A 21,790-nucleotide genomic window follows, 5' to 3' on the forward strand; every position below is an offset into this window, starting at 1 on the left:
TATCATCTGCAAACTTAATGAGGGTGCACTTGATCCCCTTGTCCAGATCACTGATAGATATTAAACAGAACTGGTTCCAATACTGACCCCTAGGGAACTTATGACTGGCTGCCAACTTGATTTAATTCCATTCACCAAAACTCTTTGGGCCTGCTCATGCAGCCAGTTTTTCACCCTGCAAAGCGTACAGCCATCCAAGCCATTCCCGTTTCTCTGGGAGAATGCTGTGGGAAATGGTGTCAAAGGCTTTACTAAAGTCAAGGTAAACAACATCCACAGCCCTTTCCTCACCCACTAAGCAGGTCATCTTGTCATAGAAGGAGATCAGGTTTGTCAGGCAGGACCTGCCTTTCATAAACCCATGCTGACTGGGCCTGAGCATCTTGTTGTCCTGTATGATGTGCCATGTGATGGCACTCAAGATAATCTCCATAAAGTTCCCCAGCACCAAGATCAGACTGACAGGTCTGTAGTTCACTGGATCCTCCTTCCAGCCTTTCTTGTAGATGGGTGGTATATTTGCTAACCTCCAGTCAACTGGGACCTCTCCAATTAGCCAGAACTGCTGATAAAACATTGAAAGTGGCTCAGTGAACACTTCTGCCAGCTCTCTCGGTACCCTTGGGTGGATCCCATCCAGCCCCGTAGACTGGTGTAGCAGGTCACTAACAATTTCCCCTTGGATTATGGGGGTTTCATTCTGCTCCCCATCCCTGTCTTCCAGCTCAGGGGGCTGGGTACCCAAAGAACAACTGGTTTTACTATTAAAGGCTGAGGCAAAGAAGGTAAAAAGAACCTCAGCCTTTTCCTCATCCTTTGTCACTATGCTTCCCCCCCCATCCAGTAAAGGATGGAGATTCTCCTTAGCCCTCCTTTTGTTGCTAATGTATTTATAGAAACATTTTTTATTGGTTTTTTTTGTTGTTTTTTGTTTGTTTGTTTTTTTATGGCAGTAGCCACATTTAGTTCTATTTGGGCTTTGGCCCCTCTAATTTTCTCCCTGCTTAACCTCATGTCATCTTTGTAGTCCTCCTGAGTTGCCTGCTCCTTCTTCCAGAGGTCATAAACTCTCCTCTTCATCCTGAATTCCAACCAAAGCTCTCTGTTCAGCCAGGACGGTCTTCTTCCCCACTAGCTCATCTTTCAGCACACGGGGACAACCTGATCCTGCACATTTAAGAATTCTTTCTTGAAGGATGTCCAGCCTTCCTGGATTCCTTTGCCCTTCAGGGCTGTCTCCCAAGGGACTCTGTCAACCAGCCTCCTAAACAGGCCAATGTCTGCCCTCTAGAAGTCCAAGGTAGCAGTTCTGCTGACCCCTCCTTACTTCTCCGAGAATCTAAAACTAGCATTTCATGATTGTTATGCCCAAGACGACCTCCAATCACATCACTCATAAGTCTTTCTCTGTTTTCCAACAACAGGTCCAGTGGGGCACCTTCCCTAGTTGGCTCACTCACCAGCTGTGTTAGGAAGTTATCTTCCACACACTCCAGGCACCTTCTAGACTGTTTCCTCTCCAATGTATTGTATTTCCAGCAGACATCTGATAAGTTGAAGTCCCCCATGAAGACACAAGCTAGTGACTGTAAGACTTCTCACAGCTGCTTATAGAATATTTTGTCTGCCTCTTCTTCTTGGTTGGGTGGTCTATAACAAACTCCTATCATGATATCTGCCTTGTTGGCCTTCCCTCTGATTCTTACCCATAAACATTCAACTCTATTGTCACCATCATTAAGCTCTAGACAGTCAAAACACTCCCTAACATACAGGGATATCCCACCACCTCTCCTTCCTTGTCTATCTTCTCTGAAGATTTTATAGCCATCCACTGCAGCACTTCAGCATCAGTCACTTTCACTCCTGTTTCATTCTGCTCCTGGCTAGCGAAGCTTGAGAACATTGTCCTGATTTCCTTCAGTAACTATCTGTAAGATTCCTACCAGGGGCCAGCTTTCCATGACTGTCGATAACAAAACTCTCCAATGGGCTGATGAGTCATGAAATAACTCTTGGCATAAAATAATGGTCTTCCACCAGAGAGCTTTTCATAAAAATAACCTACTCTGCTCCCAGTCTGGATTCCCTAGCAAAATTACAATTGATAATGACACCATTACCTGAAATACAGCTAAAACAAATCATAACAAACATATGTGATCATGACCAAATATCCCTTCCCTCTAGACCCATCCAAGAAATCTAGCACACACTTTTTCATATTGTCTATTTACAGTTACCTACCCGAGCAGACAATTTGAGATTTCGGTACTGTACTTTTGCAACGCATGCAGATGGAGATCTGGAGTTTTGCTCAGACTCTCTGCTTTGGGGACATGGCAGAAACACTTTACTCTGTGTCTGATGAAGTGCTATTTGTCCTATCTAGTGTCCTCCCCCAACCTCCACTGCCTTTCAAGAAATTTTACTTCTTTTAGAGCACATAAACAGAAAAGGTCAAGACTACATCAAAAAGGAAGAAACAAACATTAGGGGATGAGTCTGCTTGAATGGCTACCTGTCAGACTCACAACCCACACCTCCGAAAAAACTGCTGCGTTCCTCAGGCCATGACATATTCCAAGGGCAAGCACTGAAAGCTCTTGTCTTGAAGCCAAGTCCACGTGCAAGCAAGCATGCTGAAAAGCAGATAAGACACCTGGCTCTGACACAGTGGCCTGACTATTCAAGCATCCACAAGGATAGGCTGGAGTTTCTTTTCCAACTTACTGTAATGTGCATGCTTTACATTATACCCTAAAAAAAAAAAATATATATATATATATTTCTGCAAATTACTCGCAAATTTCTAACGTTTCTTCCTTGCTTTCTTAAAAAGTTTTTTAAAAAGCATAGACTACTTCAGAAAGTTTCTGAAATTAAAGGATACTCAAATTTGTAAACTTAGGATAAGCATTATGTAAATTTATATTCCATGTTAGGTCACTAGAAGTGAAGATGAGGAGTACTCCTGCTGATTTTTCTTTCAAAAATCATTTTGGACAAGGAAAAAAAAAATTCTACTTGTTGTCCTACTAGTGGATTTAAAAAAAAATACAAACAAGGACAACTTTTTGTTTTTAAAAAACACAGACAGAAGACAAAAATTTATTCACCTTTTATAGGCTGGGTCTATACCTGACCTTCATGTTAAGTGTGACCAGAAAAGCACATGGTTTAATGTAGGATTCTGTAGTGGTTATATAGCAGGAGTCCATATTAATAACCACAAACTGTCTTTTGTATAAACTATTTGGTAAATGACAGCATGAGACAAGCAACACAATCTATTCAGTGTGCAGACAAGATAGTTCTGCGTTTGCTTCATGTGAGCTTCTGCTTGTGGTGATCTGCTCCAGTTGAGAAGGACTGGCTGTTGGGGATGCAGCTACCCAAGGTCATCTCCAGTATGTTCCACTCCCCACAACAGCCGATCACTTTTGAAGCACCTGCTGGCCCAAACAGCTTTGCCTTTTCCTGCTCACTCCTACTCCCTCAAGCTCACATGGAGTTTCCTTTCCCAGTCTACCCTGTGGCTCTGCCCCCACACTCCCTAGATGAGTTCATGCCCATCTAAGAATATGCTCCTCTCTTCATTTGAAGCACAATATTATAGTTATCAACAATCTTACCAGAACTCTCCTATGATAAAATCTGGAAAAAGGATGCTGGCCCAGATATAATCTATGTAGGACAATGGCAAAATTCACTAAAGCTTGCTCAGTTTTGGTACTCCTTTTATAAGTGACCTTTGTAGCCTAAAGAGGCCATATAGGTTTCCTCTGTTTACAAGAACTTTGCTGATTATTCAGGTATTCTTGCACATTTAAGTGAAAGATAAAGCCATTATTTTCTATATTTGGCCAGAAAAATGATCCATCAGAGAAAAATTTCTTAAATTTTAGCATCAGCTGAGCCTTGGACTCTAGCTACTAGAGTTTAAGTATTCCAGGCAAACAACGCTACATGAGCCCCTTGCAACACTTCAGACAAATATTGCTACAAAGTTCCTGAAAGATAGGGATGGCAAGCATTTCATTTTACCAAGTTACACTCTGTGCTAAGGCACACAGTGCAAACTACTCAGACACACAGCAAGATTGTGACATACATGGAGATCTAACCCAATTTGTCTTAACTCTGAGTCCTATTTGCAATTGCTGGATCATTTTTCTTCCTTAAAGGATGATTATCAAGGGATGAGATTAGAAAAGACCAAACCTTAGCCTTCAGTCCAAATTCCTTTGACTTGTGGATTTCATCCAGACCCACAGAGTATTTAAATACTTAAAAATTGTGAAAAATAAATGTATCTCATACGACTGGTAGGATATGGGAAAAGTTGCCCTCAGTCACTATACTGGACCATATACACTCATTTAAAAAGGTGTTTATCACTAACTTGACAGACTTCAAGAGCTGTAAGAGCTTCAGCAGGCCAGCCTATAAAAACAGACATGTATGTATTTTCCAAAGCATATCATTCCATAGGCCCTGTGGGCATTCCTGTGTAATGACCTTAAAATTTCTAGAAGTATTATAGATGAATGCTGTCTGGTTTTACAGACATGCCAATAATTCTGACTAACATGTCTTTCATTTGTTTCACAGCTCCAGAGCCGAATTTTCCATTTTGCTATTAAAACAAGAGGTTACTTAGAAATCAAACCACTTGCATAAAGTATGTAGGCTCTGACCAATAGAAAACAGCAGTCAAATAACAGTAATACATATTATCTCAGAAATCAAAACTACTGATCACCAAAAAAAAATTTTTTTTTTAATTGTGAACTATGATTAAACTTCCTTTCAATATAAACAGAAAAAAGTGACAGTTTTATATCCAGTGGCAAGTTCCATCTCACAGTCTAACTGGAATTTGTTTGACTTTCCAATTACAGACTACAAAACTTCAACCTTCTTCCCACTCCCTAAAGTACAATCAGCTATATCTATTTGATTCCTCACTTCATAAACACAGAAACCAATGTCAAACATAAACTACACTGTTAACTTCTAAAGTTGTCTAAAGATATCTTTAGAAAACACTGCAACTGTCAAATCTCTAATACACAATTTGTGCAAGAAAAAGTATGAGGCTAGTTTTACAGAGAAAACAAACTTTACTACCTAAAAGATACGCCAGAAAAAAACTCTAACACTGAGATGAAAGCTAAATTCATCCCTTCACCTAAAAAAAAAATTAAAAGGGAGGGGGTGGGGGGGGGGAGTTCTACAGTTCGGTAAACTGTTTTGTCCTAAAATGCAGAACACAAGTTAAACAGTCAGTTCCTAGCCAGAAGTAAATATAAAGCAGGGTTTCCGGAATGAATGCGTAAATCTTCTTGGCTCTGCCTTTACATTTTTAAAACAGTGCATGTGTTTATATTCTGACGTTTGTACATTTTTCAAATGAAAACAAACCAAAAGAATCAGAGAAATACTTTTCAGCAATAACCAGACCCCTATTACTCTCTGAGTGTGGGTTACAGTAACACATAACTGCCATAAGTGTAATAGCAATTATGTTTCTATTCTTGATTCTTAGAAAGAAACTATGCTTGCACAGAACCTGACCTGTCAATTTTAAATTAGTTTCAGCACAAGCCATTAAAAAACTATAAACAAGAGTAATTTAATTTTGTAAGTCATATACCAATTCCTAGGAAAAAAAAAAAAAAAAAAGGCAATTAATAAGGCCTATTGCATGCTCTGTTGCTATTAATTGCTGTCAGTAGTAACCACCTCATTTCAAGACAAGTTCTATGAACCAAGGCAAAAAGAAATCAAGGAAAGTTTATACCAGAACATTATCCATCTGCTTGTTTGTAGTGGCTTCTGAACCTGCTGAACAATTTCAATTAAATTTAATAATGAAGAAAGCCTCAAAGGAAAGAAGCTCCTACTAATTTGTGAAAATTAGTAGCGGATACCAAACTGGTAGAACCAAACTGATAGAACCAAACTGAAGAAAAAGTCACATAAATTCAGTACTGGGCTGCCTCCTTTGGCCTGCCAGCCAGCTAATCAGTATTAGACAGCTCTGAACATCAGTATGAGATGGCTCTGAACCACAACTCGGGTACTGCCCCTACCTGAACACTGTAATGTACCTTAAGTAACATGCTCCCCAGATAAAACTAAATGTTTAAAGGGTATGATACACACTTCATGTCATACACCAACTGGCTCTTTCAGACCATAAAACATGTTTTGTTTTGCTTTTACCCCAACTGAACAGAACACATATCAACCAACCAGAGTATTGGAATAACTTCACACCATGAAGAAATTTAAAGAAACAATAGAGGCATGTGCCAGTTTGTATGTTCAGTGCCGTGGAGTCTGTTTTATTAGTTCTTCACAAGCAACTGCATAATAGCTTCAGGAAATAAAATATCAAAGCTTAGGAAAAAAAAAAAAATCCACTGAAGAGGAACTTGCAATAAAGGTTGAAGGTGAGACATTGGATTGCAATGTACTGACTACCACAGCCAACTTCCTCAGAAGTAAAACACATCTTAGAAAGTACAGAAAACTCTAGGCATGTGAGAAGAACAAAAATAATTTTGCTCAGTGGCTGAATTCCCCCACTGCAGTGGTGCCTGGCCTGCCGGCGGGGCCTCTAGCACTGCCCGCCTGGACAGCATCCGCCCAAGGGGAGGGACCACGGACCAGCTCCCCAAAAAGGGACCTGGGGTTTGTCACCTCCGAGCCAGAATAGGTGACAAATGGCCTGCTTTAGTAGGGAGAAGTGCTAAGAGGATCCTTAACCTGTAGGATTTCAGGACGTTTCTTTTTTGAAGTTCATCTGCATGCTTTGTTCTGATTCTTTCAAGGATTCAGATGCTATAGTGGCAGAATTCTCCCATAGTTTGACATAAAAACGTTTTTCTAACATAAAAATATATGTTCCAGTAAGCACCCAATGAGGTACAGGCTTATATCAAGATGACTACAACGATCTAGATCCAAAAGAACCTCCCTCTTCTTCCAAAAGGCCCATACATGCACCTTACTTCAACTCACTCTCAGATTGTCTTCCATTATCTGGCATTACAGCTACAAAGACAGTGATTGTCATGATAGAATTGTAAATATCAACCCGTCTCCTTTCAGTTGAGAAGTGTGATCAACACACATTTCTGTGGTTTATCTTCCATTACTGTCAAGCAGAACTGCAAATAAGCCTTTATCTCAAAACAAGGCAAATGGATGTTAGCCACTGATTGAGCTTCTGTATAAATAGAAGATCAAGCAACCTTCTTAATTTCACATATTGCAAAAAGCAAAAGAAGGAAAACAAAACACTTGATACACTCTTAAAAGCAACAAAAGGTGAAAAACAAAAATGCTGTTACTTTCTTTTACGCTCTTACTACCATTTTTTTCTTTTTTTTTTTTTTAAACCAGTGTTTGAGAAAGATCATTTAAAAAAAAAAAAAAAAAAGATAGCTAAGTTGAAAGAAGTAGGTTGCAACTCATTGCTTTACTCTTGTGCTCCACAGAACCTCCCCAGAAAAACCCTCTCTCTGGTGGAAATGGTTCTGTGACATCCAATTTTGGCAGTAATATGAAAATCAGGTCTTTCTACCAGTATTTTCAGAAGTTCACGTTAATAAACTTTACTCTAGAGGCTGTGCTACACTCCCAAAACTCCCCAAAAACAGAGAAAAGTACAAATGTCTACACGTTTGCATGGAAAGCATACCTTTCTCTCACAAGCTCCCCCTGTTCTTTGACTGACACTTCTGAAGATCCGAAGACTTCCTTACACATCCCAAAACCTTCAACTGTGCTGAATGCAATGATTTAAAGGATGGGCTTAGAGACAGCATGACATTGTTTCTCTTCTTTTTTCAATTTTTTGAGGCCATAACCTGAAATAATTATAGACGGGCCATGTTCATATGACAGGATATTCCAGATAGACAGTAAACTAGGGTGCACTTAAAACAGTGACTCAATTTTATTAGTGTTCTTAAGAAAGCATAACCAGAAGAGCAAATACTTCTTTTTGCATGGTGGTTAATGGAAATGAATCTACATCTACACCCACCTCAACTGACAGCAGCAGCTACATTCCAGTAGAAGACAAAACTGACAGATTAGCAAGGGAGATATGCAGATAAATACTGCAGATAAATTTTTACCAAGATCTGAAGGTAGTAGTACCTAAGAATAAATAACCATCTATCTTCTTTCAGACCAATTTCAGACCAAGTGTTTTGGCCATTAAATAATATTTCCTGTAGGTTGAAGCAACAGGAAGGAAGGCAGGCTGTTAACTTTATATTTAAATTGCCTCACAAATGCTTAAATAATGTAGTGGTGAAGGGTAGATTAGAGTTTCTTATGTTTTGAGTACCTTTTAAAAACCAATAGAGACAGATAAATTATCAGCTAAAAGATGGCTTTTAGAGAAAGATGTCTGAACATTACTAAGAGGTATTGAACGAAATGGCTGGAAAGAGAAAACACTATGCATTAAAGACAGGAAAAAACCTCAACAGAAGATAAAATGATGACTGGGTCTAATACTAAAGAGACTCATGAAGAAACCGATCTATAAAGGTACCGGATCCTAACTCCTCAATTTCAACAGAAACTAAGCAAAACTGTAAATAAAAAAAAATAAATCTGTCCCTCTAATGTTTAATAGTGTCTGTTATTGAGAATCTGCATTTTTCAAAACTCCTGATGAAAAAATTATTAGAAATCATTTATTAGAATGATAGAAAACATTGTAGTTAAAGCCTTAAGAAAATTTTAACACATGTCTATAGTACACATCTTACTTATTTCTGACTGTGTGATGAGTATCACAAACACTGTTTTGGAAGAGAACAAGAAATCCCAGAATAATTCCATCTCTGCACTGGACAAAGTTTTTGCCATTAGAGCTCTTAACCCTTGTTAATACAGGAAGAGTGTTTAAACATACTTAATAGCTTGTAGACATTCATTTGCAAGACCTTAAAAAGCAAAGCTTAAAAATTTCTTGACCAACACCTATTTAAAGGATTTGGGACATCAGTCTGCAGTTTTTAGCTAAGGTACTTACTGGCCTAATGATGGAGTTCTGTAAGCATCAATGATGTGTTACAGCTTCAGAGAGAAGATCCAAAAGGGAACAAGTTCAGTGGTAGAAAGTAAAGGGAAACAAATTGGAAGTACCAGATCAGTGCAATGACAATATATACTCATTTGTGGGGTCATCCAAAAAAATGTCGTAACAATGCTGTCATGGACAGCTTGAGTTCAAGTTGATCTATACCCTGCAAGTTACAAGTGTCTTATAATTCACGGCAACAGATTTTATTTTTCACATTAGCATTACAAATCTATCATTAAAATCAAAATGGGAAAGCATACCAAACCTTTCAGTCTGTGCTCTCAGGCTAGCAAGTCTGAATGTTTACACTTGGTTCCAGCTTGTATTCATCCCAACACTGAGGATTCTGTACATCTTTTATTTATAGTCTATACTGAGGCTTTGCAAGGAATGTTTTCTTTCCAGTGTTGGGCAAGGATTTCTTCTCTTCCTGTCTGGTATGTTTTACAATACATGTCTGCTAAAAAGTTATACTATGAAGAGACTAACACTATAAAAACACATGTCTGCATCACAGGGATTCAGAAGGGGTTGATGCTGTTATAAAGGTCTTTATACAAGCAGGATGGTATTTGGAACAACTCTGAGCAGGAAAGATCATGTTACTTCTCCTCCTTTCAAAATCTATTTTATACAGTAATTTTCTAGTCCCTCCATTAAGGAAGTCTTCATAATATTTACTAATTGGCCCTTTCAGCCCAGCTTTACAAAAACCACTTTAGTCAAATAACTGGAACAGTATGTGTAAGAAAGCTGTTCTCATTACCAGCTTTTACCTGCCCAAGCTCTCAGCTTCAAATTCTTGCTCTGATGATTTTTTCTTAATATTAATATCATTAAGCAGAGCAATTTAAGAGGCAAACATACAAGTGAAAAACACTCTGTTGTTACAGCATGTTTTTTAACCACTCTACCTTCCATTATTCAGAGTGTTATAGTACAATAAGGCAAGGCTGACTAAATTAAAATTTTGATTTTTTGTATTGTTTCACTCCTGATAATTTCCTCATTTTATCTGTGGTCTGTAAATTACTTTTCTAAGCAGTGATGCTTAAAAGGATGCCTTTTATAGAAAGGATGGCAAACTGCCATATGCCTGTTGTTCAGTTCACTATGTGGATACCTTGTGCCTACAACCTGTGTTTTACTCCCATGCACTTCAGATACCCTTGCCTGTCTACACTACATCCTCCTTCATTTCAGATCTCACACTTTTTTGTGTGACATGGTATCATTTAATATGATGAATGAGGCACTGGACATTTGATTAACATCACCTTTCTGATGTAGCCCCAAAACTGTACGTCTTCTAGGTGACTTGCTGTATCAATTTATATCTGGGTTCGTGTATTACGCATGAATAGAAATTCTGTGCGAGTACTTCTACTATGTTTATCACCAAATGCACAAAACCTTGAAATAGAGCTTTTCAAATGAAAAATAAAATTGATAAACATGAAGCCTTTCTTCAAGGAACAATGTAATAACATCTGTCAGTTAGAAAAGTAACAAATGAAGAGGAAACAAAGGACAAAGCCAAAGATCACTCTTTCCAACAACATCTTGTTTAGTACTATGACTGAAAACTGATGTATAGAACAAAAACGTATTTTATTAAAAAAAAGGTTTGCAATTACTTGTCATGATCAAAATTCACAGTAAGAACATCCTGTTCAGTTCCATGAAGTAAACAGGTTATTATTCCTACGCAACAAGTGAAAGGTTAGCATGAAAGGGTTCCCCAAAAGTATAAGGGTTTTCAGCATAAAACCTCTACATAAAGCTATCTAGTTATCTGTGTCATCATTCAATGTCCCAAAGGAAAAAAAAAAAAAGTATGTATTTCCTTTAGAATTCTCATAAGACTGCAATCAAACAATACTATAATTGATAATGTTTACAGTAGTAATATCTACTTATAGATGTACATAATGTTTTTAACAGATTTACCTAGCGTGCAGTAACATGGACTTCATGTTTTATGCACTCACACCCATGTAACAACCTACAACATAAAGAAAGACTATGTGATAAATGTATCATCCCTAGCAAGATCACCTCTTTTTCTTCTAATTCATGAGCATCAATACCTACTCCAGCAGCATACTGAGCCGTTTTAAATGGCTCTTTTTTCAAAGCCTTCTCCTTTCTACATTCACTTTTTAAAAATCACTCACCTTTTTAAAGCACAGAACTTCTCTATAATTACACTCACCTGAAGCTCAAAAAAAGAGCTTAAACCTGTGTGGGAATAGGTTTTCTATAGCATGATGTTCAGGCATTCCTGTTAAAATGGTGAAATAACCACTGTAGTTTTTAAGCACTAAAGAAAGGGACATTTTACAAATTGTTTGTTATGTACTATTCAGTATTTCATTTTTGCATCAGCACCAGAATCATCTTAACTCTCTGTGAAGACTGCAGCTGTACCCTCGTGCCTATTGACTTTCTTGATGACAACTCCTACTGTTGTTTTATGAAACACAAAATGATTGAGGACAATCTGGATTCTCCATGGAAAACTTGAGTTGAAACTTTGATTAGAATACATGCTCATTAGAATATAAGTGTTCTGAGTCTCCAGGCATGGTAATATGACAAATGACCATGCCAAAATATTTAAAAGATCTCTCAGCATCAGATGACCAAGTTCATATACAATGCATTGACCACTAATTTAAGTTTGCATTTATGCTCTTCTGAAATACATTCATAAGCCAAAAAAAAATGTTCAAAGAAAAGTCAAGACATAGATTTGGGATGTATACATGAGGAGAGCAGGGGTATAACTGGGTAGAGAAAATAAGAGCAGAGAATTTAATGCTCTCCCTCTCACATGTGTTCTCTATTCCTTTATCTTCCTCCTCTTACTTTAGTTCTGTCCCTCCTCCTTACTCTTACCTTTGCATTTTCCTTACCACATGCTGACTCCTCCTTTTCTGCCTTTATGTCCTGTCTTCTACCTTGCCTTCTTCTTTCTTTCATCACTGTCCCAACAAATGAGATTTCCCAATCTAGAGGTCATCTTTGATACTGGAAAACCAGAAGCAGGGCAGCAGCCTGTACCTTGATTAATCTGTACCTTATGACCTAAACATGTGATTTCTAAACCATATGTTCCAGATTTACAGGAGCAGCTAAGACCCATAAATCTGCAGAGATTTGACTATTTAAGGTATATTTCCCTCAGACTGAGGATTCTCACTGGCCAGAACTAGAGAAGAGAAATACTTTTGCATAAGAGATTGGGGCTAAACCCTGAGATATATATGTATTAAACCAAGCTTAAGTTACTGATAGATGCACGAAGCACCTCTGTGCAGGTTACAAATGCTAGGCCATGATGGTTTTTTATAACTTCTCAATAGGAGTAAATTCTCAAAACAGGCACTTTCTTAGTGTCCATGGATACATCTTTATTCTGTTCACTAAAAAAAAAAGTAATTGTTTTTTCATTCGTGTAAATGCATAAACAGGAGTAAAATGGGAAACAAAATGGTAAGGTTCCTTTGAGAACCAAATTCAGCAAGTGACACAAAACTTCTAGAGTACTCTTGATGAAGCCAGTTTTCCTTTAAAACAGATATGATACATGCAAGAAACAGAGTGGTAGTGTGCAAATGTTAGTACTGACATTGTTTTTACCTCACCATTCATAACACAATCATTACAAACTCATGGCAACAAAATTTTATGTCTTCCTCTATTTACTGAATTAATAATGCTGTTCTCTTTTTCTGAGCTGAGCAGTCAGCCACAATCAATTTCAAGTTGTTTCTTTAGAGAAAAAGAAACTAGAGATAAATTCAAATGTTTTTGGCATAGTTCTACTACTTTTCTGTCCTGTTGTTCTTAAATTGTCTCCTGCTTCTCTTAAATATACAGACACAAACTTTAACAAAATAATAGCCAGCAGGGACACCTTCACTCACGCATGCTTTTATGTTGAATGGGGATACATACATACTTTTGAGTGGAGGCTGCTATCATTGCAATTAAATTCTTAATACAAACATACTTTTTCTTTAAAAAATGGTTATAGCAAAAGTATGCTTTTAATCTACAATCACAAATGTATGCATGTCTGAGAGGGAACAATACTCATTACTACAAAGACTACTAAATGTTACCCATTACAAGTTCACATTTTTAGTTGCTTATAATTTTTTCAAACTAAGTTTTTGGATGGAAGTTCTCATAAACTGAATAAAACACCTGGGTCAGATTAAGGAATTATTTTTTTTTAATTTTAAAAAGAAAACAAAGACTAACAGCCAACCTGCTCAGGTTTGCTTTCTGAAATAACTCTTAGCAGAAATAAAATATAGTTTGGTCCTGTCAAAAATACCAGAAACCATATTTCAAAGAGCTCCATTATTCTAAAGATTTACAGCAAGGATTTAAAGATTTGTGGGTTTGTGACTGCATATACCACCAGAGAAAAGCAGCCAGTAGCCATCCCCTGACCTCCAAGGCCCACTGAACCAGCAAGGCACCCATCAATGCAGCTAAAATTCTGTTCCTTCCCAGAAGCTTTCTTTTTCCCAAAACCCCATCCTGAATGGTCTCTTAAACATGCTATGCTCTGAACCACAGCAGACAGTCTGGAAAAGTGCAAGGAGATACAGCCCAAAGCCTTGCCAAGGAGTGCACCAACAACGCCATGCTCACATGTTCTCAAAGGACTCGCCCGTAACTGGAAACTTCTCTTTTCCTAATTGCATCCACAGTAAGGCTCCTCCAGCCTGGGTCTTATTAAGTTTCTCTGTATAACCATACAAATAATGCATTATTTCTTTTTATATTTCAGCTGAGTGAGTATAGATACTATTAAAACTTCATTCCTAAAGTCAGCTAAGCACACATTAGATAGTAATGTTTCAGACACTATGCATCGTAATCCAGATTTTAATCTGAATATACATATTTTTAAGAAATTCACATTTTTCTATACGGTTCCTGATTTAATTATATCCTACTACAACCTATACATAATTTTATACTGCCTCTTATTGGCACCTTCCACTGGTCTAATTTACCCATTATCATTGCATGACAACCTGCAGGAAGGTTATAAACCGTTCAGTGCTTTCTGGTTTTGTTTCATTTCAGGAAGAAAACTGTAAGTAAGGTTAACAGAACTGATGAAGTACCATTTATCATCACAAAGCTGGCATGGATGTGGTTGTGTGCAAAGTTTTGTCCAATGGTCTGCTTTCTACAGTTAAGATACATTTTCTAAATTTGTATGAACAGCATGTATGTAAAGCAATTCAGACTGAATAAAGGCAATAAAGATGTGCCTTTAACATTGATGTTGTAAAATAGCATATATGTTTTACCTAAGCAGTATTATCTGAACATAATCATTGAGTAAAGCAGAGATAGATATGTGCATTTTCTAGCTCAAGTTTTCAAGGAAGAAACTCAAAGCAACCAACACACGGGGAAGGAGAGGGACAGCTGTAGCATTTTCCTTCTAAAATACTTCACTATCTTGAGAAAAAAACAAAACAAAACAAATTTAAACTAAAGAACCACAAAGTAAACAGGCTACAGGACACCAAATACAGCACTGCAATTTCTGAGTTTAAAGAACATCAATGTTACCTGTAAAAACATCTGTAAAAATTTGTATTAAGGCTAGATGAAATACAAACTTTCAGCTATAGCAAATATTTTTAAACAGCTGTTATAAATGATATGGGTTATTACTCATCAAAATAAGTTGCACATTGACATCTAAGTGGTAATGTAAAGAGAAAAGCATGGTCATCTGTAAAAGAACAAATAACTTAATGAGCATTTTCAAATTTTACAGACACAGTACAATAAATACACACTTCAAACTTTAAAAAAGTTAGAATTTGCCAAAAAGGGGCTCATTTTAGTGTACATGTCCTATTCAATTTAGTAATTGCTATTAGCATTAGTAGGAATTAGCTGTGGTCACTGATTAATGGTAAAACACCCATGTAGGACAACTTTATATATATATAAAATCCAAACAACTAGAAAACCTAAAAATCACTCCCAGATTAAGCAGTGTGTTCAGAAGAGGATAATCTAAATGCTTTGAACCTAAAGAATGTATTTCAGAGGTCACTTTAACTCCAGGTGCCCATTCAGAACTACGACACCAATACAACAAAGTTTTTCCTCCAGACAAGGTAACTGCTTTTACCTTTATCTGATTTCTGCAGCTGATGTAATGCACACAGAAAAGGACCTGGATAAAGTTTAATTCATGGTTCACATATGACTCTTAATCCTGAGTATAGATGTTTTTCTTTTTTTCTTTTAAACACAGCTTATACCTCAGCTCATCATTTCTGAAACAGGATAATGCTGATGTACCTTTCAAAATGCAAGTCAAGGACAAAACTAATACTAATGCAGTGAACTCTACAGTGCTTGTAGGTATTTAGAAACACGTACTGGGGGTGGAGGTTGGAGACAATAGCATTTACAAGGAGCTCTCAAAAACATCCTGTTTGAATTAATTTAAGGAATAATGTCAGCTTGACATTTCAGGTGTACTGCTTTAACAAAGAAAAGATACCACCACCAGGTCTGCGCTCCTTCCCAGAGGTTTTTATTTTACATTTGCTTATAAACTTTTCCAATTTATTTCCTCTCCTGTATGAAAGCAGTAGACAAACAGGGCAAATTGATTATACAGAAGCAGTTTGATTATTCATAAAGGCAAAAGAAGAAAATAAAAAGAGAAGAAAAAATTGCCCCCCAATGTAAGTTCAAGAATTGCTACTTACAGAACCAGAAAGTAAAAGCATAAAAGAAATATGCTTTTAAATTAGTGTTTAAACCCATTAAACAATGATGTGAATACAAGCTGTTATGCCTTCAGTTATTAACAAAAGGCTGAGTGGATGCACTGTTACGTTACCTTAAAAGAATACATATTCAGGACAGATGTAAAATTTGAATTTAAATACACACTCCTGCACAATACACAGATACACAGGCACACTATTAATAATAATTTACTGAAACTTACTTATTATTTACCTTCCACCTGGTTTCAAAAGTATTTCTGGTTTTGTTACCTTTAATTATTAATTACTCCAACTGACAGAAATTACAAGCTATAATACAATTAAACTCTCAAAATATATTAGGCTTAAAAATGTGATATTTTAAAGGGTTTTGACAAATGCATAAATCAAACTAAGTAATTCTAGCAAGTCCCTTAATGAGAATATTGACCTTAATGAGAATAATGGCTTTCCCTCTTGATGATCACAACAAAAAGAATATCTAGAGAATCTTGCTTACAGGTATTCATTAGCAAATCTTAGAAAGCTTCTTAAAAAAAACTGTAAAGTTTTACATATGCAACACATACACACTAATAAATCAAGCTACATTTCTGTGTTTCCCTCTACACAACATTCCAGTTCTCCATTCACCAATTAGTCTGTTTGAAAACCACATCTAGTGTTAGTGAATTAAGATAACAATTTTGTTCTTCCACATTACCACCATCTCAGTTTTCAAAGACAGCAAATTTTCACTAATCTCACATAATCAGCGTTAGCGTTCAAAATTATCACATAAGTCTGCAGAATCTGATTGACAGATTCAAATTCTCATTAAATACACGTGGCATAGCTGTGAAGAACAGATGAAAAGAGTGGCAACTGTCTTACAGTTTAACATAAAGCATTTAGAAAACTTAGCAAGTTCTTAGACATCTACATTTTTTCCTGGTAAGAACTCACAGAAGACATTATTTTTAAAACTCCACTGACACTCATCTAGCAAACAGCTGGCTCCTTTACTCCACTAAGCAAATGTACCTGCAGCATGACCTGGAAGGATGAATACTTCAATGATCCAATAAGATATACTCCAATTTCAAGCTGTTCTCAAAAAAAAAAAAAAAAAAAAAAAGCGCTAATGATAAAGATGCTTAGACACTTTCTCTTCTCCATCTAACCTTACTGACTGACCTCTCAGCATCTAACCGTACTGCCTGAGCCTTCGGTTACCCTGCTCACGACACAAAGACGAAGCACTACACACCCTTCAGAGACAGCCACTACCCATCCTGTGAACCAGACCAGATGATGGATTAACATGTCTCTTAAGTAAAGCCTTGTCAGCCACACAGAGATAAGGTATCATTAGCTGCGTGCAGATAGGTGTTACCCTCAGACACAAAGATACTGCATATGTTCTTTGCTGTCTTCACAGCTACGCTTGCTCCATAGGCCCTTCCACCATGCAGGAAATTTCAACCTGGCTTTCCAGATGAAATTAGGTTTTAAATTGTGCTCTGCTTTTTGGAACACACGTAAGCACATCTATGTAAAATGCTTAATTAAGCGCGTAAATACAGCAACATGCCCATGAGAGGTGTTTCCTAAGGTAGACGTACCACTGGACTAATTACAAAATGTAGATTTGCTCTCTTGTGCTCTGGTAAAAAGGACCCATACAGATCTTCTGTTAGGAATATTGCAGGCCTACACGCCCCAGGCGACCCAGCTGTAGACGGGCGATACCTGTGCCCAACGCCCGGCACCGCTGAACAAAAGGGAAAAGCCCGGGGGGTTAAAGTTTGCAGCGGGAGCCGGGAAACCTCCCGCGGGCTCCCTTGTTTGGCACCAACGCAACGGGGGAGCTGCCCGCGGTGCGGCGCCGAGGCCGCCTCCTCCCGTTCCCGCTCCAGCCGCCGCGGCCAACGCGCTCCTCGCGGCCCCGGCTCCCCGCCGCTCCCCGCCGCTCCCCGGCCCCGCGCTCATCCCCCGCACCACCCACGGCCACCGGGGCTGGGGCCGGGCCCGTGCGCGGCCCTCGCCGCCCTCCCGCTGCCCGGGGCCGCCCCTCACACCGCCGCGAGGACGCTGAAGCGGGGGTCCGGCCCCTTCCCTTCCCGCCCCAGCTGCCCACCTGAGCCCGGGCAGCCGCGGGAGCCGCCCCCGCCCGGCCCGCTCCTTCCCCCCAGGGCCGGGCGAGGCGGGGGGCCCTTACCCGGGAACTGCTCCTCCTCCTCGCCGCTCTCGGAGTCGGTCTGCATGGGCTCCTCGGCGAAATTGACCCCGCGGGCGTCGGGGGGGGCCCGGCGCGGCGGCTGGCTGCCCCTGTCATGGCCGGGCGCGGGGGTCCCCGCCTTGCGGCCGCTCGCCTCCTTCTCCGCCGCCGCCGCCTTGGCCGCCGCCGCCTCCTCCTTGAGGCGCCCGAAGTACTGGAGGGCGAACTCCAGCAGGTCCCCGGGCTGGCTCCGCAGCACCTCCACCGTGAAGCCCTGCAGCAGCTCCGTCAGCCCCGCCGGGATGGAGATGCTCATGCCGGGGCCGGCCGTGGGGGCGCAGCCTGGCCAGGAAGGGGGAGGGAGAGGGGAAGGGGAGAGGAGGAGGAGGAGCGGGGAGAGCCCGCGGCCGGGGGTTCGCAGCCCGGGGACGAGGCGCGCCCGGCGGATCGCCCGTGGGCAGCGGGAAAGGGGCGGGCGGCGGCGCAGGTGGGAGCGGGCGGGGGGCGGACCCGCGGCGGGCAGCGGCTCCCGGGCAGCGGCGGCCGCAGCGTCTCGCTCCGCTTCGCCCCACGCTCGGCGCGGCGGCGGCGGCGGCCCCGTCCGTGACTGAAGCCTCCCCGCCCCCGCCGCCTCCTCCCCCCGCGCCGGGGGAACCTCGCGCACATGTGACCCGGGAAACCATGACAACCTCCCGCCGGGGACTGCGGCCCGCAGCGCGCCCCCGCCCGCGCCGCCGGCGGCAGAGGGGAGGGAAAGAAAGAAAGAGGGGAGGGGGGGAGAGCGCCCGGCCCGGCCGCGGACCCCCGGCGGGGCGGGCAGGTAGCCCTGGCAGCTGGCCGGGGTGCTGTTCGCCCCTCCGGCCGCCCGCCGGGCTCTTCTCACGCCCCCTTCCCCTGCCGGGCCGCCGCCTCCGGGCGCCGCGGCCTCCCGGCTCTCCGGGGCGTCCGGGGTCCCCGGGGCTTGGGGTGCCTTTCCCCTGCCGTGGGTCCGGGCACCCGCGCTGGTGAGCGGCGGGGACGCCACGAGCGGGCACGGCCCCGCCCGGGGAAGGCCCGCGGGGGATGTGGTGTTCCGTAGCTCACGGCCACCGTGCGCTCTCACGGCCATGCACCACCTAAACGATATTCCCCACGTCATTCATATACATAGATGTGCTATCTATTTATATTCATCTATATTATTTAGGATGAGAGGGGGTGATGTGGTGCTAGAAAACGCATCCTGTTTGTCGGATGGCTGCCTAAGGTCCACGAAGAATTTATCTGGAGAAAGAAACAATCATGAAAAAACAAAGAGTCCGATTTAAACATTGCCTAGTGTCAACGTTCAGCATAGACACTCTTCCAAGTCGTGCTGCATAGACTGCTTAGCACAGTGGTAAGTAGGTGCTGCTTGTCATCACCAGGAAGCTTAAATGCTCTCAGTAAGTAAGTAGCAATTACGGGTGCCATGTTTTTCATAAGGCTTTACTAAGTGCTTCTTGAAAGTGAGATCCTTAGAATGCGTGAAAACTGCATCACCCCCCGATTCGTAATCACTTTTAAACGCTTGGCCAATGTTTTGGGGTTCCAGAAATATCTGTTAGAGTCATATTTTTATACACCAAGCAAATTAACTGCTAAAAAGTCTCAGGTTGAGACTACTTGGCTGTTTGGTAATTGATTTCACTAAACATTCAGGATGACTCAAGTTGCCTCGAAATACACTTCACAAGGGTTTAGGGAAAGATAAGCAGTCAAAATTCAAATTTGTAGTAGCAAGAGACTAAAAGACCTGACCTCAAGAAAGTAACATGACAACAAAATACAGCAATCCTTATGATGCTTTTCACACAGATCTGGATCTCAAAGCCTTTTTAAATTGGTTTCCAAGTGCAACCCAATGCCTCCTGTGTACACATTTTCTTACAGACGTTGGTTCACAAACTGGATCTTCAAAGTGTTAGAGACCAAGCTAATTAGTGAAGTGAGTGATCCATGCATGCGTGGGTGATATTGCTGCCCTGCAGCAGGCAAGAGACACCTCTGCCAATGGAGTTGTGGAATACCTTTGAGCAACATCTTGTGGCTTCATTTCTCTCTGCAGGGAAAAGCCTACTACAGCTAGCCATCATGAAGCACTTATTTGACTTTAAATTCACAGATGTTTAGCACTGTCCAGCCTGAGGAACATCTTCAAGGTCAAGCTGAGTCCTCCAGGGGCAGACCACAAGTGCTCTCTGGGCTGCAGAAGATTGCTCCACCAGCAGACTCTAAGAATTGCTGCAGTGTCTGGCAGGGTCTAACAGCGTCAGCAGCACACCCACACTTCATGCCATGCCCCAGGGCTGGCGCACTCTGACCACAGCCGCTTTTACAAAGCACTGCTGGTGCATCATGTAGCCACATACGTTACAATGGCCGAGAAGCAAGTGCAGCAGGGAAGCTGATGTCTGTACATTATGGACAGGTGCATACATTGGTCATTGTAGAGAGTGGTTTAGCTAGAAATGCCAGATTGAGTCATGTACAAGTTTAGGAGCTTAAAAGCCCTCTCACACCACTGAGAAGGCTGATCTGTTTGTGACCAGGTAGAGAGACACTTAAGCTCCGAGGAGACCTCCAGCAAGGGAAGTGTTGGTAATTGGTGCCTTCCAGGAACTAGGCATTCTGTGAGCATACAATATTCCATTTACTAGAGTCTTCCAGGACTAAAAGGATTGTCATCCCTGAGCCTTTCTCTTAGCCATACAAGGCACTCTATTATTCTAGGAATTCACCAGCAGCATAGTGTCTTTTACCGTCTAATCAAGGACTTCCCTAGCTTGCCAGAACCTCCCATATTCCCAGATGTGAAAGGAGATTGCTTCTCTGAGGACATCCTCAAGAGTCAGTCTTCGATGTTTGTGTGCAAAACTGGGATAATTTGAAGAAGAGATTCCTAAGGGGTGGCACTGTAAAGAATTATTCTTTTTAAAAATTTTCAAAACAGCCCAAAACCTTTGTGTCTAGTGAGACTTATCTTGAGTTTTGGTGTATCCCAAAGGATGACAGTGATCTTTGTAGTTCAGGTTGGTGTCATCTGGTTTCCTTAGATACTTTATGTTCCAAGGAGCTTGCATTGACATTTAAACTGCTTTTGATTCCTCATAAGGAGGACAGCTGTCCCAAAATGTGTTATGTCTAGCAGAGTGAACAGTTAGGTAATGAGAGTATCAGTTCACACCTCTCTGATGAGTTTTATTAGTTGCTACTAATGTTTGTGTGTCATTCTAAGTTCAGCTGTGAACATCATCTTGAACTGAAAGAGAAAATAAAACCTTCAAAAATCCTTCTGTACTGAAAAGGGATTGGGCAGAACATTTCCCTCACAATTACCAAGAAAACTACGTGAAGACTTCTGTTGTCTCCTTTCCTCCTAGCCAACAGATGCATTCTTCGTAACACACTGCTTACCAGCTTTGTGTGTCAATCTGTCCCTTTGCCTGGCTTGGGGCTCTGAAAAACTAGGAGACTACAGCTGGCAGCTGAGAAATAGCAAGCACTGTGTCTCCCACACAACAGTTGCAGGCAGCATACTTCGGACAGTGGTTGGGACTGCTTGTCAGAGATCAGAGAATGACATCTTTGCTGATCATGTAGAGGACAATGAACAGAGAACAGAAGGAAGGAATGACAGACTTTCAAGCCTTGTCT

The 21,790-nt window shown here is 40.9% G+C and overlaps 1 protein-coding gene across 3 annotated transcripts in view; it reads right to left on the bottom strand.

Moving 5' to 3' along the window:
- The window catches only part of PRKAR2B (protein kinase cAMP-dependent type II regulatory subunit beta), a 94,289-nt gene extending 75,580 nt beyond the window's left edge, over positions 1-18,709 (bottom strand). The window contains exon 1 of one of the 3 annotated variants that reach the window (XM_074903329.1): positions 18,116-18,709. In XM_074903329.1, the coding sequence (XP_074759430.1) occupies positions 18,116-18,431 (316 nt within the window). In that variant the 5' untranslated portion in view covers positions 18,432-18,709. Of the gene's footprint in view, positions 1-18,034 lie in introns of all 3 variants that reach the window. The other 2 variants (XM_074903330.1, XM_074903327.1) reach the window with 2 other exon arrangements.
- Between the last annotated feature and the right edge of the window lie 3,081 nt (positions 18,710-21,790).

The sequence above is a fragment of the Athene noctua genome, chromosome 3 (assembly GCF_965140245.1).
Source record: "Athene noctua chromosome 3, bAthNoc1.hap1.1, whole genome shotgun sequence".
Taxonomy (NCBI): domain Eukaryota; kingdom Metazoa; phylum Chordata; class Aves; order Strigiformes; family Strigidae; genus Athene; species Athene noctua.